Source organism: Dermacentor silvarum, chromosome 9 (genome assembly GCF_013339745.2).
Source record: "Dermacentor silvarum isolate Dsil-2018 chromosome 9, BIME_Dsil_1.4, whole genome shotgun sequence".
In the NCBI taxonomy this organism is placed as follows: Eukaryota; Metazoa; Arthropoda; class Arachnida; order Ixodida; family Ixodidae; genus Dermacentor; species Dermacentor silvarum.
In genome coordinates, this window is record NC_051162.1 from 93,783,241 (window position 1) to 93,801,719 (window position 18,479).

At 47.2% G+C, this 18,479-nt stretch overlaps 1 protein-coding gene across 1 annotated transcript in view; it reads right to left on the reverse strand.

Annotated features, from left to right (window-relative positions):
* Positions 1–420: 420 nt before the first annotated feature.
* The window catches only part of LOC119463355 (EH domain-binding protein 1-like), a 75,917-nt gene continuing 57,858 nt past the window's right edge, over positions 421–18,479 (reverse strand). The window contains exons 17-19 of the mRNA XM_049656054.1: positions 3,534–3,607; positions 3,060–3,174; positions 421–666 (exon numbers count right to left, since the gene is read on the reverse strand). Of these exons, the coding sequence (XP_049512011.1) occupies positions 585–666; positions 3,060–3,174; positions 3,534–3,607 (271 nt within the window). The 3' untranslated portion in view covers positions 421–584. The remainder of the gene's footprint in view (positions 667–3,059; positions 3,175–3,533; positions 3,608–18,479) is intronic.

The window sequence follows — 18,479 nt, forward strand, 5'->3', positions numbered from 1 at the left end:
ACGCCCGATTTTCCGCGACACGGGGGCCCTTAACGCTATCGCGTTAAAAGCGGTGGCCAACACAAGTCGGCCCTATTTTTCGACGCGCACTGCCGACAAGGCCTGGCCACACCTGGCACCGCGACTGCGCCGCCGCTCCTCCGCTGCACGGTTTTTAGTACGGCGAGTTCCTACAGCACACGCGCGCGTAGCGTCCTCCACCGCCGCCTCGGCAAAGCAAGGGCACCCGCCAACAGATGTGAGGCCTGCCGCCGCAAAGAGTAGGCCACGGCGGCTAGCGGGCGCACGCTGCACCCTCCTCACCCTTCTCTCACGCCCTCGGCCGCCGCCGCCTCCCCAATTAACGCCACGACGACGCGGCAAGGAAAGGCGGCGCATGGCCCCCCCGCCCGGAGGGCTCGGGTTTCACGCCCCTTCTAATTGGCTGCTGACGGTTTATTGTTGTATGGCGCGCCGCCTGGCGGGCAAAAAAGGTAAAAGCAAGCGGTTGCTGCAAGCCATGCTGCTCGCGTCTCTTCCTTCATCTGTCTAATCCTCCTCTTCCTCTCTTCGTGCATCTCTCGTTTCTTCGTCGTCACCGGAGGTCACTGGAGTCGGCAGTTGTTGCGCTCCGGAGGAAGCCGCTGCCGTCTGGTGGCCAGTGCCATCATCTCGTCCTCCTCAATGCTGCAGACGTAGGAAAAGGGGGGTCAAAGGGACGGAGATGGAGATGACTACGCACAGGCCTGTCATAAGCACTTGGACACATAGAACACACACACAGAGAGAGAGAGAGAGAGAGAGAGAGAGAGAGAGAGAGAGATACATCACCATATGTGCTAACATACATGGGGAAGAAATTTTAAGGTTAACGACGAAGCTTGAGAAAAAGCTTGGGACCGTATAACGAGCGACGGAACGAAGAATGATAGGCGAACGCTAAGCGACAGAGAGACATCGGTGTGGATTAAAGAGGAAACGATGCTAGCCGATACGCTCGTCGATATTAAGAGAAATTAATGGAGTTGCAATGCCTAGAGCCGACAACCGGTGGTCTATTAGAGTTCCAGAATAGGCGCCACGGGAAGGGAGACGCAGTCGATGACGGCAGTTAATTAGGAGTTTTGATGAAGTTAGGACACTTGCAGGCAATAGTAGTAGTCGGCAGAACGCAAGAAGGGAATCCTGCGCTGGACATTAAAAAGAAAAAGCTGCTGCTGCTATAAATAACGATTAAATAACGGAGCGCAACTAGGCATTGAGCTTTATTCCACTTAAAGGGACATTAAAGAGCAACCGCAAAATAGTTTAGAAATTTATTCCTTCAAAGCTTTTTAATTCAGTTGGCAGAATAGGCTTAATTACTCGGAAAAAAAATTAACCAAGCCTTTAGGTTCACTCTTGAATTTCTCGCCGTAACGTCGGTGCTCGTACGTCAGTATGACGTCACAGATTTCAAGGAACGCTGCCGTATCTGGAACGTTTTGGCGCATTAAACGTTCCCGAATTTCGCTATAGGAGACGACTGAGTGTGCTGGACCAACGCCACCTAGATAGCACAGGCCTACGCACTCCGATCTATGACGTCATGCTACCTGACCCTACATTTTCATTGCCAAGGCTGGCGTGACGAAAACGGTGACGTCAAAATCACTGTTGCTTACGCGGGAGCATCCCCATCAGATTCCATGGCAGGCGGGCCAGGTAGCATTACGTCACGATCGGAGTGCGTAGGCCTTGTGCTATCTAAGTGGTGTTGGCTGAACCACGAGTGACAAAGATGTCGCGATATCCTGCTCGCACGTGACCACCTCCTGCGCCATGACGTCACGATGCATAGATGCCATAGACCTCCTGGGAAACGAAACCGATACTGATTCGTAGGGAAGCTATTACAGTAAGCAATTTAAGGAGCTCTGAGGCCTGTCAGCACTTTTTTCTATAGATTCAAGGTCCACGATTTTAACTTAACGCAAAAATGAGAAGACAATGTCACGTCAGTACTGAATTAGGAACTTTCTATTGCAGGTAAAACATCATAGATGCAGGAAAAAATGAACGCCGGACTTTTATTGTTTGAATTTCGCGCGGTGAAGCCTCGGCGCCGGTATACGTCCCTGTGACGTCACGGATTTCGAAGTGTCTTGTCGTATTTCGGTCAATTTTGGCGCAAATTTGCTGGGTTGAGTATATAGCACCTTTAAAGTGCAACGTATTCTTTCTTTACTGACACGAAAGAATTATCTAGGTGCCGAGCCTTCGAAATGCAGGAGGTCCCGTGACTGGTGCGCAAAGGTCCAGAAAGGCATAGCCGTCAGTCTTTCGTTTCTTGTGTCTTATCAAGCCCCAGCTCGCGGCAAGGGTGGGGCGCTCTGCTATCGCAGGAGTGTGATTTACTACTACCATTCCTATAATATTCCCCGTCAGTGTCACTTTAACGCTGCAAATCCCACAGTTCTACATCCATGAAAATCGGACCTCGTATAGACCGTTATGTCTAGCCACGGGAAGTACATTTGTTAGACGAAAACAAAAAATGAAATGTTATTTTGTGAAAGATTTATTTAGTAAAGTAATGAATATAGTAATGAACTATTAACTGGCTTGCTGAACTGTCCAGAACTGTGAAAATTTCGTCCCATCGTATCGAAAACGATACTGCAGGTTATGCGTTCAGTTTCCTGCACTTAGGTAAGAATTTTGAGGCATCAAACTCGGCGTGGCAAAAGTTATGCGGTGGGAATTACAGGGCTAATTTTAACACCTGCTTTCCGAACAAAGAAGAAATGTTTATGACATGTTGCCTCAAGTAATAATTAGTTTTCACTCTAACAATGAGCCCTACTGCCTCACTGATACGAAATACAAACTTCCACATCATATTGCCATCACTATCTATCTATCTATCTATCTATCTATCTATCTATCTATCTATCTATCTATCTATCTATCTATCTATCTATCTATCTATCTATCTATCTATCTATCTATCTATCTATCTATCTATCTATGCGTTCGTGCGGACGATTTGATGGCTGGAAAGCAGCACGCAACAGCCTCGTCTCTACAGGGTTACGTACGCCTTCTCTTGGGAGTCCAAGTGCTGCACCAGCTCGTCCCGCTTGTCGACCAGCGCCACCAGCTCCTCGAGCAGCAGGGCCTCCCGGCTACGCTGGGCGTCCGTCTTCTGCCAGTCTGCAGCCGACGTAGCAAGCCAGCAGAAATCGCCGATAAAAAAAAGAAAGAAAGAAAAGGAATAGAGAAACGCTCAGGGAGCCAGCCAGCAACGAGGTTCCATTAGCGAGCTCCGGCAGAGCGTTCGTTCGCTCGCTACACGCAAGTCAGGCCACCCAACCTCCCCCCCCCCCCCCCTACCCTTTCTAGTTCCCGTTTCCAGCGGTACACCCTGTATATGCTCTTCTCTTTTCCCATACCCCGCTAGGGCCCATTGATTCCGCCGTGGGTCTCAGCAGCAGAGGCCATAAGCGGCTTATAGCGGCGCCCCGCGCACACACGTGCAGGCATACACACACACACAAAAAAGAGTTACTCGCCTTGGAGCTGGAGCACGCCCCGGAGTTCCTCGTTGAGCATCTCGAAGCGCCGCTCCAAGTCCTGCTCTTTCTCCCTGAAACAGCAGCAAAATAGGAGACGGGGGAAAAAAAAGAAAAAGGAGCTCGCGTTATTTTTGTACTTCTTTTCACCCACCGGGGCTAGTCGGTGGCGACAACACGTTAATGGAGTCTAGAAGTGCGCCGACTGCGTGAAATGAACAGCGGGAATGACCGCGTGCCTGCGCAAAAACTATACGAATGTCCCGAACGACCGCGGATGAACCAAGGGAAACCTCACAGCAGGAGGCAACGTTCAGACAAAGGAGCTTGTCCTCGTCAGCGCTGACGAAGACCGCGGACTCAGCCTGGACGTTACGCTTCGACAAGGAGACTTGTGTTCGTCAGAGATGACGCAGACGAGACTCGACTGTAGCAAGTGCTTCAACCCGGGCCTTGTCGTCGCAGAGGGCTGACAACGACGGGTCTCAGACTGCAGCCAACGCTTCGACAAGAGAACTTCTATATATACCTCGGGGCGGAGCCTAATTTTCAACAAGCGGACTTATCTTCGTCACAGCTAACGAAGCCAAGCTTCAGCCCGAAGCCGATATTGATTTTTCTTCCGCACAGAGCCAACGTGTCATCAAGGTAGATCGTCAAACGTAGGCACCTCAGCCCGGAGCCTACGTTTCGACAAACATAACTTGTCTTCGCCATAGCTGACGCACAAGCCCAGCCTCAGCCTGGAGCCGATGATTACAAAGGGACTTTTTCTTCAGTCAACGTGTCGACGAGTGGACTTGCCCTCAGCCTGAAGCACACGTTTCGGCAAGCGGACTTGTCGTCCTGAGCGCTAACAAGCAAAAGTGCTCACGAAGACAATGTACCCTTGTCGGAACGTTGGCTTTAGGCAGCCGGCTTCCCTTGTAGTTCACCCACTGCTGACCAAGCCTCCACCTTCTAGCAAGCGATACATTCGCCTTGTTCGCTTTACGTGTATGTGTGTCGACAGAACTGCGCTGTCACGATTTTTCCGCGTACTCTGAGTGAGCGAGTACGGCAGGTTCCACAATTCATGGAACAGGAAATTAGGCAGCCACAACAAATGTAGCACAAAGTACAAAAGTAAACACGCGGTGCTACTTCGGACGCTGTCGAATTCCGCCACGTTGTCGATTTCCGCCATCTTGGGGTTTAGAGCCAATCAGAGAAGACGTAGCTAGCTCAACCCTCAACCAATCAGAGTTGACAAGATCAACATGGTGGCAAGGTCTACGTCATAGACACTATTTTTGTGTGAGCCAGTTTACTATGAACGTGAAATAATTATCTTCATAAGCTCTCGCGAGAGGTCCTTTATGAAATGTTTAGCTAAATAACAACAACGGGAACCGGCTTGCAATTACCTACCGAATAGCGGCGGAATGCAATTAGCTACCGAATACCAATTAAAGGTTAACCAACAAAACTGCGTTAATTACACGCACACACAGATGCGCAAGTTGCTCCTTACCTAAAGTTATTATTGTATCAACACATTGACTCATACAGCTCTAACCTTAAGAAACTGGAGATCGATAGAAGAAGACAGAAGCTCAAGCACAAGCTGCAGACGCAAACAAACGCAGGCAGATACACAAACACACGCTCGTATAAGGGAACGCATACGAGGACAATGCCTACATATACACACAAACCCACACTGAACACGCATGTTCACACAACGCCGACGTTTCGGCTTGCACGCAGTACAGTTCCAGCCCCACACGACGGCACAGCCTGTAGAGCCCCTAGGGAGAGCATGGGTCAGGTGGGAGGTAGCGGGGCGGGGAGGGGGCGAGTGCGCAAACGACGACGTTCACTCGTCAGAAAGCACCACCCCCACTACTACTGTTACTGCCACTGTAATCCAAATCCGCTCCGCTGCCATCCTGCCTTACACAAACAACGCCATGCCCCCCACACACGCCGGTAGTGCCGCCAGACGGAGCGCCGGTCGACGCGCGCCGAAGGTCAACACCAGAGGGCAGGATTGCGAGGTGGGGGCTTGACTTGACACTTTTCGGCCCGCAGCTGCCAGCGACTTGTTACCTCGGGCGACGTTTTCGTTCATTAGGAAGCCAATGTGTTTCTTTCCCGCCTTTTTTTTTTTTTTTTTTGTAAAATGCGGACGGCGACCTCTTCCTGTACGGGGCTGAATACGAGCTTCGGTCATTAGGGAACCTTTTTTTCGACGCGTTTCAGCTAGCCCTCATTAGAGAAACCATCTTTTTTTTTTGTGTGTTGTTGCAACAAAGCTTAGGCTGACGTGAATATCTTCATTTGCTTCTTACTGGGAACCTTTCCGGCAATAAGGGCTCAAGGTGGACCTCGATCGTCTGAGCGAGGTGTCTTAGGGAAAGTGTCTAAGCTCACTGTCTGCAAGTCCACTGTGCAGGGGTACGCAGCGGGATTTTTATTTAAAGCAGATCTAACAATAAGGCGAGGCGAGGTGGGCCTCTGAAAGCATTGTCTTTTCTTGCGACACGCGGTCGGCTTCGATGACGCAATAGCCATTATTAAGGCGTGGGTGCATTTTTTTTCTTCTATTATCTCGGAGGGCGTGCTTTAACTCATACTGCCTCATGCTAATAACACTAAAAGGGAATCCGCCACTAGAGTCTGCATGCGCCGTCAGTATATGGCTGGTTGGTCAGGATTGGAATGAAAGTCGGTGCAGGGATTTGATTAAACGACGTCCTTCTGGCTTCGAGCGGTTACCCCTTGTGAGCTCATTATATTATCCACCTCGAAGCTGACCCTTCATTGCAAGTTTGTTGTGGCGAGAAGACTATGCATGCAATGCACTCTTAGGCCTTTATTGTATTTAAAAAAAAAAGGATTTCAGTACAAGTTACAATTAAGAATGGCGAGTACTGCCAAACATAATCTTGGATTCTGACACGCGTACTCGGAAGGCTTGCTCGAAAGTGTCGTTTGATGATAGAGTTTTCAGCATTGACAAAGAACCACTATATAGGCTAGCGCCATACTAATCAAAGTGTCCTTTAGTAAACAAACTACAGACTAAATAAAATGTCGCTAACGTGCCATGAAATGGACACTTCAGTTAGCCTTCACGGACACTAGTAGCCCTTAGCTTCTCTCTAGGGCCACTAATCACTAATGCCATACTAACTGAAGTGTCATTCCCCATGCAATAAACCAAAGTGTCCCTAGACGGACATTTTAGTTACTCTTCAGAGACGCAATTGGGTACCCTGGTGGCGCTATAGGGCACTAAAAACTAACGGCACACCAACTAAGGTGTCCCTAACTATAGCCATTGCTAAAAATATCACGTGGTAGTTCTTTAGGTACACCAAAGACTAACGCCATACAAACTAAGGTGCCATTTACTAAAGATTAACTGAAGCGCACCCGAAGGAACGTTTGAAGGGCGTTTAGTCAGGACTCCAGGGACACTAAAGGCTAATGCCTGCAGAAGTCACTATCGAGTACGTGTGTCAGTAAAATGGACTCAAGATAAACATTAATTACATTTATATTGGCAAATTATTCTCTCAAAACCCCACTTGCCTTGCAATGGCGGAAAATGGGTTTGATTATTCTAAGATTTAAAAGCCAAACCTCTCCCCCGCCTCTCCCATTCTTATACCTCAGTTCCCTGCTTAACTTATGGATCACAGTGTGACGTCTTGGCGCAATAAACCTTCTCGAAACTAGCTTTACATTGAATGTTTGGTTCGTTTAGAGGGCAGTGTTTGTAGCCCTTGTTTTTTTTTTTTTTTTTTAACCAGTAAACTATAAACTAGACCATAGCAGACGATCTTTGACCTACGACGTCACGGGCAATTAGCGCGCGAACGAAGCCAAACCGACTGAGACTCTGCGAAGCGCCATATTTAAAACTCCGTGTATTCGACAAGGCTGATTCTCTAGCAGTAAACTCGAAAGATCGCTTTCGTGGATTTCGCGCCGAAACAGCGGCGTTGGCACGTCAGTGTGACGTCAAGAATTTCAAAAGTGGTATTTTTCTCGTATTGGCGGCCGTTTCCATGTTAAAACAATGTTCTCAGGACTTGCGCATGGTTTAATCTCTCGCGCAGTCAGAATGCAATAAAATTCCTGCTTTGTCGACAATCAGTCAAATGGACACCTAGCTCGCAGACACTGTCAAGATGCATGACGTCACCGGTAACTATATAGTGCGGGAAATCGAAGGTGGCGTCGCCACCAGCCGTTCTTCCTTTTTTTTTTTTTGTCGTCTTTGGTTAAACTAAGCCTCCGTGCTCTCGGTAAGTTTGCACATTTCGATATTCCAGAAGTGTAATTTACCATTCAAGCTACACTAAGTACTCGTCTCTAACGTCCCTTTAAACGAATAGCTATAGGACGCAGTCAAGTGGATAGTCTTGGCATTTAGCTATACGAGCGTCTGGCGTTCCAAAGATTGGCCGCCACGGAATGCCTTCATCTTCCTCTTGTATAGCGCCTTCCTGTCCTTTTCAGCGTTTTCGTTTTTATTTTTCATTCCTTTATAGGTCACCGCGCGTGGATGTCGTCCGCGCAGAGGATGCGACGCGCTATAGACTATATATACCCCCCTGTTCTCTCGCCTATACAGATGAAGGGCGGCCGGGCCACTCAATAATGCCTGTCCCAAGCTCGACACGTCGTTGATGTATGTTCCACCGCCTCGGACTGGGAAATTGAAAGAAGCGAAAGCCGAAGAAAGAAAGAAAGACAGAACGGAAGAAAGAAAGTCGTAAAGGCGCACTCCGACTCGGCGCGGCTATACAAAAGGCCGGAGACCACGTGCCTAACCTGATGACGCAGGGCGTTCTTCCACACAGCGCGACGCGCAAGAAAACAAGGGGGAGTATAGTGGGGGGGCCGAAGCATAGGGTGCCTTATTTTCTTTTTTTTTTAATCATATCGGCGACACTGCTTGTGTTTTCGATGTCGTGATTTGGTCATTTTCTCAATATATACTGCACTGTTTGTATAGTTAAGCAGATACTAAGAAAAAAAGAAAGAAAGGGGGGGGGGGAGGTTATGGCAGTGAGGACCTTAGTTACCTGCTTAACAACTTAGTTAAAAGCATAGTGCACTTAAAAAACACGGACACACAGACAAAAAAAAAAAAGATTACGCAGACAAAGTGTTGTCGAGTACCCATTAAGCAAGAATGCCTCCACGCACTACGACCCATATTACAGAAATTTGAACGTAGTATAGCACAGTTTATATGAATATTGCAAAATTAGAGCTTCGATGCGATCATTGTTTAGGGGTACTTCGGGATGATTCCAAGATTTGGCGCGGCGTCGAAAGAGTCACTTTAGCGATAAATTCTACAAACTACCCCTACTATTATACTGCTGCAGCGGCCACTATATTACGAATACGGCTGCCGCCGCAACTACACCTACAACTACTGCTACTACTAATAACAATGAACGAACACCAAGCTTGTGGTTTTAGGCGTGTTCTGCTCCGGTATCGCAATGCGCGGCAGTACTACTTTGACGATATAACACGTGACTGCGTATCACGTGACAAAGCCACGCCTGGCAGGATTGATTCAAGACCACCAATGACACCTTGACATTCCCTCCTCTTGAATTTCACCCCAACCTCACTGCACGCCCGCTTCTATAGGAATGCGGCCGCCAGCAGGGAGGCAGTCGGCGCTGCGACCTTGAACTCGCCAGCGAAAACGCCGAAAGCCGGTGAGTCATCGCGGAGGGTCAGCCCTCGAGGATACGTCGGACATGCACGCAAGGCGCGGTCAAAAAAAAAAAAAAAAAAAGAAAAGAAAAAAAAAAAAGATGTACGCAGGCAGCTGCGTTATATGAAGGGTGTCCCAGTTAGCGTAGACCAGGGACCAGGTTTTTTTTTTTTTTTTTTTTTTTTTTTTTAACGAAACAAAGCCTTCTGTGCGGATTCAGATGTATGTTCTTAGACACCTCCTGGGGAAGCATCCATCATTTTTTGTGCTCTTGTTAATAGTTAGTACTGAATAATTAACATACTCATTAATTAGTCACCTAACAGCCACAACGTCGTTATCTGGTTCGTAGATTAAATTTGAAAGCATCGCTCGGTTGTTTGCGACGGGTTACTGGATGTGCAGCTCTGCTTAAAGCCGCTGCGCAAACGGTAATGCGTCGCGAACAGCTGAGAGCGATATTTTTAAACCTTTTTCTATAAACATTTCATTGATATTAATTGCGGCCGTAAATACATCAATTAGAATGTTGTACATTATTCGCACTGATTAGGTCTATTCATAAGCACACAAGAACGCGGGAGGCTTCTCCAGAAGGTTACCAATATCATAAACTAATCCAGTTTTCTTTAAAACCTGGTCCGTTTTAGTTGGGACGGCTGGTATTCTTACATCTATACACCAGGTATTCGCTTTCGCGTGTAGCCTTAGCGCAATCCCATCACATCAGCTGGGTCGCTTGAGGGGCCGGAGGTCATTACTTGCACGGTGAATCGCTGTCTGGTGTCAGCTATATAATTGACAACTTTCCAATCATCTTCGTAGTCTGCTCACTTTATAGGGCGCATGTTCAAAATGTGGAATTGAAGCCTGGCATGAATGAAATTTCGGGATATAAGTTCTCAATTTCCGTGACGAAATGCGTTGGTGTTCCAGTTAACACTTGTCAGTACTTCATGTCTCTACAGTACCTTTTGAAACCCCCTCCCCCTCTTATTTTTGAGCTGCGATCTGGGCGCACGCGATGCGGCAATACGAATGGAGACGCTGAATTTGCAATTAAGCATCGTAATCTTATCGTTGTTCCAGCGACGAGGAAGAAAATTGCATGAGCGAGATTGCCCAAGACGAGCACAAGATAGCAATGACTGAGGTCACGACTTAACAGCGCTGAGAACTGTCGCTTATTAAAACACACGCCTAAAATCTTTAGTTTCATATCGGCGCAGATTGTACCGTGCCACGCGGCCTCAAGCTTATAGCTCAAAGTAATAGTAAGAACAGCGTTTACAAATGGCCCGTAACGAATGCTGAATGCTTCGAAATAATTTTTTTTTAAACTCCGACGTTTAGCAATGAGAAACATGTACCAAAATTCCATCACACACGCACGCACACACACACACACACCACACACACACACACACACACACACACACACACACACCACACACACACACACACCACACACACACACACACACACACACACACACACACACACCCACACACACACACCACACACGCACACACGCACGCACGCACACACACACGCACGCACACACAAATATCAATAACAAAGCGGCCGGCACTATCGAGTTTTTCAATCTCGTCCGTCTTCATTGGCGCGCCGCGTTTTCAGTCCGAACAAGCGCGCGGCGGCGTCTTCTCTCATCGTTCTGCAGAGCGACCGGTTAAACGCGCGGCCGCGACGGCCGATCATCGATCATAATCACGGCCCCAAATTCGCGCTCGAGCGTCAAAAGCGCACGCTTTGCGCGCCGCCTGCCGGCCTACCCGTGCGGTAAGCAAGCGCGTCTCTCGGTGAGACGGGTCATTAGTCTCAGCGAAAACAAAATAGAACGCCCCCCTTCCCCCCCCCCCCCCCCACCTCCTTCTAATCTTTCGGCCGAATTCGTAGAGCTGTGAAGCCGTCAGGTGCAGCTACGAATTCCGTCGCCAGGTGGCAAGCCAGGACAAGCCTGAGGCAAAAGGGTGCAGGACTGAGCACGGTGACAAAAACGTCAAAAAAGGTGAAAAATATCGGGAAAAAATTACCGCTCAACGAAGTCATGACTGTAATGAATATGTGTCTCTCTCGCTCCTCCTTACAGATAGATAGATAGTAAATAGATATATAGATAGATAGATAGATAGATAGATAGACGGACGGAGAAGAAGGATTGATGGATATTGTACATTGCCTTTTTGGAAAGAGGGTACATTGCCCTTTTGGAAAGACGCCGCCAATTAGCTACACTTAATTTTCTACCGAGCTTATACTCGCCGCTTAAAATCTATGGTTCGTGTTAGCAAACCATTGAATCTCAAAATATATGACAGCCATAAATAATGTTACATTCTTTTCAACCCTATGCCTACCATAACAAATCCTCCAGCGGTCTCTTTGATATTGTTCACCGAAGATTCGCTTGCCTTTTCCCTACCGAGTACTACCTTAAACACCCAAGATGTTTAGGGCAAGGTTAATCGCGTCTTCATTTCGAAACCTGTTATCTATGGATCTGGAGATTCAAAAACCGTTCCGCAGTTTGAAAGTTTATTTAACATAAGTAAACCATACAATTCCCTAATCTCAGTCTATCCTTTCCATTCTTGGAACTTCAACTTAATTCTTGCTTTGTTAATCTGTCTGCTACAAATGACATTGTAATGGGCCCACAGGATGCTGCCACACACTGAATTGCCTACAGCCTCTTGATTTCCTACAGATTTCCACACTGAATTGCCTACAGCCTCTTGAATTGCCTCTTGATTTCTACACTCCATTTCATAAATAGCAGGCAATGTGATGAAGACTAGCGACTCCTCTCATTGCTTGTATTTGTCCGAGAAATAGTGCATCACAAGTTAAAGAATATAGGCCTACTGAAGCTGCGCAATGAAATCGGGGGGAAAAAACGTGCTCGAGACGGCTATCGCTGACGCCACCTAAATTTCAGTGGAAAAAAAAATCACCGACGATTACGATACTCCCAATGCGAAATTCGAGCGCAGCTCTATAACGTGTTTTCATTTCGCGTGTCAATAATTTGCATTATGATTCTATAGGTACACGGTTTATATTAGGAAGAGAACGCTGTGGGTAGCGTAGCTGGCGCGGACAATGTCTCGTGCGGCACACTGCGAACGAAGCGAAGTGCGGCGCGACCGCCTCGCTAATCGGGAGAGGCAGCGCGTGGGCGCGATTCACAGCAGCCGCCGTGCAGCTCATGCAGCCCTTTGTTTCCATACAGACGATGCGCGCTACTCTGGCGCCATATCGTGGCCATCGTCGCCGCGCAGTTCGTTTTGTGCGGCGCTACGCATTTCTTCGCACGCTTTCGGTCCACCAGCGACGAGAACGGCCCTTCGTCGCGGGGAAATCGGGCCACCAGTGTCAGCGGCGACAACACCAAAGGGAGTGTCACATCGATCCTCACTCGTAGCCGCTCGCCATCGCCCCTTGCAGAAGCAGTGATCCCCGTCCCACACGCTGACCTCAGCAGCTGACGCCGTGGACGAGCGTAGCACTCCCCACCTCACGGCAAGGTGCCCCCACCCCCCTCGGAAGAGCAGGTGAGATCGCCCACGTGGCTGAAGATGCCGTAGCCGCCGGAAATTCAGCGCATGCGCAGCCCGTCTCCCCTCCGCTCCCGCCTCATGCTCGCTCTCACTGTAGCCTCCTCCTCCGCTGTCCTCCTCGCGCGCACTTCTTTCATATGCCGCTGCGCTCCGCGTTCGCTTTCATCTTTCGTTGTGCTCGTTCGCTCGGTTACGAGGTATTGCAACGCCGACGTTCACCGCAGGAACGGACGCTTAAAAGGCCCAGCCGTTTATAGTCATGTAGAAAGCAAGAAAACCAGATACCTTGCCTGAAATGCTTAAAGAGCTTAGCTCGGGCCCAATTCCGATGCCGCCTATTTAAATGCATGTCAAAAGCAGAAATTATTTTTACAAATTCGTAACTCTGCACCAAGAATTGATATCTTAGTTCTCTAAATTGAATCCGTTAAAGCATCTAAAACGGACAAACTTGGTATTAATAATTTACAGCTTACGTGGACTTGTTACACCATTTACATGGGTTTTGCAAGTCACATTCAATAATTTGCAATACATTTCACAGGTGTATATAATACACCAATTTTGTCCGCTTTAGATGTATTATTAGGTAAAGTTTACAGAATTGTGATATCGTTTTTCATTGCTGACTGACTTGTAAACTTCATAGTTTCGTTTTTGAAATTTGGCGATTTTTCTGGAATATTGCTAACAAATGAAAGACATAAATAAATGATCTGCTTCCTACAGTCACTCGATTATAACTATTTCTTTAAAATGTCACAAACGTTATGAAATTTGGTGAAGTGGTTAATGAGAAAAATTATTTCTGTGTTTTGATGTTTTTAGGTAGGAGCCCCTGAGCTAGTTTCCTTTAAAGATTTAAAATTTGCCAAGTTACCAATTAACAAATAAACAAAAAAATTCAGGCCTTACATTCAGCTTCCTACAAACACTAAAATTTCACTTTCTCTCAAATACAACAAATTTCATTAAAATAGGTCCAGGGGTTATTGCAGAAAAACATCAAGCATCCCATACCTATTCATTTCTATGGTGTTGTCATGCCAAGCTCATTGGCAATTTATGATTCAACTCAGCCCCTGGTCACAATAAATAGCAAATTTTAGAAGGTACTAGCGTCTTTAGTTCTGTAATACTGGCTAACACTTTACAAACAGTGAATAAACAAACCTATTCTGCCTACACAATGGAAAATACGGGAGGTGGTTTCGTTGCTTAAGTCAGGTAACAGAAACACATCCCTGAATTACCGTCTGCTATTGCTTACCTGCGTCAGTTGCAAACTTGAACATATTATGATAATTTACAAACCTCGTTAATTACCTTGATTCAAAATAATTTTTAACGTCAGCTCCGCATGGTTTTCGCAAAACACAGTCACATGAAACAAAATCAATATCATTTTACTCATAGGTTATATTGTATTTTAGACCGTGCTTCTTTTGATGACTGTTTTTTTCTTAGATTTCAGCAAAGTGTCCGACAAGGTATGCCACAAATTGCTTCTATTCAATCCAGGTCTTTTTAATTAACACTGACATTGGCCTGCCGAAGTAGACTGAGTGTTTCCATACTAACCGCTATCAATTTGTTACTGCAAATAATCATGACTCATCACTGGCTGAGGTTCGCTGTGGTGTGTACCAAGGATCAGAACTAGGGCTCCTTCGCAATTTCTATTAATGACCTAGCTTCTCCGTTGACATCTCAAATTCATTTGTTTGCCGATGATTGCGTGATATGTTGTTGAACAATTACTAATCACAACACTAATGGTCTTCAATCTGATTTGGGTTATACGACTTGATTAGTGTAACACCTGGCTAATGGAACTAAATATTAATAAATGCAAAGTTATGTGTGTGCAAAGGAACCCCAATACTCTTTTGACTTGCTATATTATTAAATTCGTTTAGAACCTGTTAACTCATACAAATACTTAGGTGCCCATATAACTGCAAATCTAACCTGCACACTTCACCATGAATACGGAATCAATAAAGCTACCAGCATGCTTGGTTATTTATATCAAAATTTTTCCAAGCACCATTCTCTAAGATAACTACTTTACAAATCATTAGTGCATCCAGAGTTAGAATATGCTGCAGCTGTGTGAGACCCATTCCATGAAAACCTTATTGCCTAGATCGAGCTTGTTCAAAAACTAGTTCAGTGCAACATATATTTTCAAATTATAACTGCACCACCAGCATAACTTCAATGAAGATAGAGTTAATCTAGCTCTTTTGTCACATGCATCATGTGGAACAATAACATGTTTGAGCCTGTTTCACAAATTTTATCGCCATTCTTCACTTCATTTTCCCCCCTCATTACATGTCACAGCACATTGATCATCGCCACGAACACGGAATTTAAACAGGCAACACTAACACTTTCAGTCAAGTGTTTTTTCTTTTCCAGATCATTGCAGCAGTGGAACCACCTCCACGGAGACATTGCTGCCATTGCCGATAACAAACTCCTCTAGAAGGCATTAGCTGTCATTGTATAATTAGGAATTAGTAGCATGTTACACTGTTTACTTGATTTGTCATATTTGCAAACTATTCCGCGAGGTGTTTGTTATGTTCGCATGCTCAAGCCGCATATGCATCCCGCGGAAGCAAGAGTGATGTCAGCATTACTGCGAAGCTGCTGGTCTCCGACGGCAGCAGAAAAGAATATAAGGCAACTGCAGCCCATGCAGCATTCTGAGTAACTGTGTGGTGCTAAATGCGTCCTCGACCCACGTGACAAATAAGTATTAGCTAACAATGTATAATTAAAAATCCTTATCATGTTATATTGTTTACTTGTTGTCTTTCATCCCATTTCCCAATTGCCCTCTTTAATGCCCTTGCGTTGTGAGGGCAACATCAATGAATAAATAAATTTTTAAAAATCAGTAGCCCGCTCCCCTGTCGAGGAAGTGGGGGTAAGCGAAGCTTGTCGCGTGTTTCTTTGGTGTTCCTCTGAACTAATTGCACTGATGAGTACCCCGTTGTGCTAGAACCACAGCGGGTCACACGCATGAGCACGAGCGCTAACTGAGGGGCACCAACGAGCCAGTTGCAGAAGAAGACGACTATGCTCGAGCCAATGCTGATGATAATTTTCTGTGTACATGGACACTACTGAAATCTGTGAGTTATAACAAGCTTCGCTTGAATAAATAAATAAATAAACGAACAAATAAATAAATAAAACGTCACTGCCCAAACACTCCATACAGATGGTTAACCAGTGAAGCTGAAACATGCAGGCCCGGTGTTTATCACTGGTCTAATCCTGACGGTTCATTAAACGACAGCTGGGTAGGCTGTCGGATCCTCGGTACGCAGTTGCTGCTTGCGCTCGGCCACCCAGGCCTATTCTTGTGCCCGGACTGCAGCATCAGCATGGCGAACACGAGCTCTCCCACGGTGCTACTGTCTGCGCTGTTCTTCGTAAGCTGCCTGCTGTTCGGGAGTTTGTACAATGCGTGGCCTACCCATGTTGAAGTCGGAGAGAAACTGCTGCACGCGCACTCGGCTGTGATGGAGAGAACGACGTCACTGATGGTGCAGCCAATGGCCCTCCTCTCTCTTTCTCTTTTAGATGTGACAAGGGTAGTTCAAGGGCGTGTTACAGGTCCCAGAGCCCACAACCTGGAGTCCATAGGGGTATGTGCCATTGCGCTTGGACCCTTTCTGCACTATCACCAGGATCGGCCCACATTTCTGCGCACATCGGACGAACGGATTTTGGTTTCGCCTAGCCATATAGAGCTTCACTGTAATAAATAAAGTCAATGATCAATTTTTCGGATGCCTGATTTTTCGGACATGCCCAACAATTCAGACGTCTTCACGGCACCGCCACGTACCCCATTGAGTCAATGTATAAGAATGCTTGAAAGTTCAGACGCAAAGAACCTTCGCCATCCGATCTTCTGGACTTTTTGCCAAGACAACAGGTCCGAAATGGCATCAATCGAAGCCACCATCGCTGCCATTTTGATTACCTCGCCGCCTCAAACCGGCGCTCTCGCACGCAGATCCGCTGGAAGCCGTAGCCACAGTATTGTGTCACTGAACTTGGCGTTCATTTGAAGCGCGAGAGCCTCCACCTTTCGTTTCAAGATGCAACCAAAGACAGGCACCTGTGTGGTAATCATGGCATTTTACCACACTAGGAGAGGCTCCTCAAGCTTCGGGTGGACACCCCGACTCGCATTCTTCTGAGCCCCGGTAGTTTTTTCCAGCCGCTTCCAAGATCTTTGCCTTATTTTTGAGGAAATCACCTTTCGCCGTCTGATTTATTGGATTGTACTAACATGGCTATGCTCAGAAAGGGAGAGCAACAAAACAGAGTCGGGCAATCATGGCACCAACATGAAAGAAGGGAAGCACGGGTAGAAGACACGCTCCAGTGTGTTCACGGCCATGGCTTCTAGGTGAAGTATCACGCGAGGCACAGCTTTGGCCTGCTTGTGATGTTTTTGTCACCGATCTCGGAGGCGTGCGGGTGTTGAAAGAGATGGAGAGGGAATACGCATGTCGAGACAGCAAACAGATTTTTAATCGCACGTGAACTCAAGACTCAAACTAAAAAAAGAGAAAATTAAGCACACTAAAACACACTGCGGGAACAATACTAACAAAGATACAAACTAAAGCCTAATATACAAAACAAGTTCTGCTTTGCGCCTACGCTCGTCCGTGGCGGCTAGTTCTTCAAAGTCAGGCAACCCTGTCCTATCGCTGAGACGCACATCTAAAACGCTACAAAAGAGTCACCTTGATGTGCTCGTCGTTGAACGTGTGTTCCAGCTTGTCGGCTCTTTTTCCAAAGCAGTTGGTGTTCTCGTTGATGATGAAGTCGCCTTGCCGTCGTCGCCTCGTCTATTATCAGTGGTCAGTTTGCCGGCACTTTGTCGGTGATAAGCTCGTCAGTAATTCTCCAGTGACGGCGCTCGGCGTTACTTAGGCCCACCTGGCTAGGCCTAGCGTCAGGATGCGTCGCAACTTCTTCACGAGTGCCGACGTGGCATCCCGTGGAGAATCGAACGTGCCGGTCTGCCGCAGAAGAGGGATCCTCTCTGGGGTGCCCGGCCCTGCCGTGAGAGGCTGCAGCCAGTCCAGGAGCCTCGCTCGAACTTGCCGAGGTCGACGGCCACACCTTGGACAGCCAACGTCACGGACTCAGCCAGACCCCCAAGTCTCCCGTCGCCAGAGCGGAGCTGGCGATGCGACCTTCCTGGCCCGGAGCCACCTCGATAATCCCCCGACAGCGCCGTTCATCCCCCGATCACGTCTCGGCTCATGCGCCTCTAGAGCTCGTGCCGTTCCGAACACCGTGCTTCACGTGCTCTTCTTCTTTTCCGCGCTGCAGGTGGCCTCTTACATATGACACTGCTCCATGTTTCTCACGCTAAGCTTTACTGCCATTTTCATTTTCCCGCGGGATGAATTTTTGTTCGTGCTTACATAGGTTGGACTTAAGATCGGATCCTCCTCGGAGAGAAGAATCGAACCATGGAGAAGTGGGCCAAGTATGCGAGAAAATATAAAAAAGAATGGGAGCAAGTCCCCGAGCTCAAAGGCGGGTCCTGGTGCTTTTACTTATAGATGGTTTGCCCGT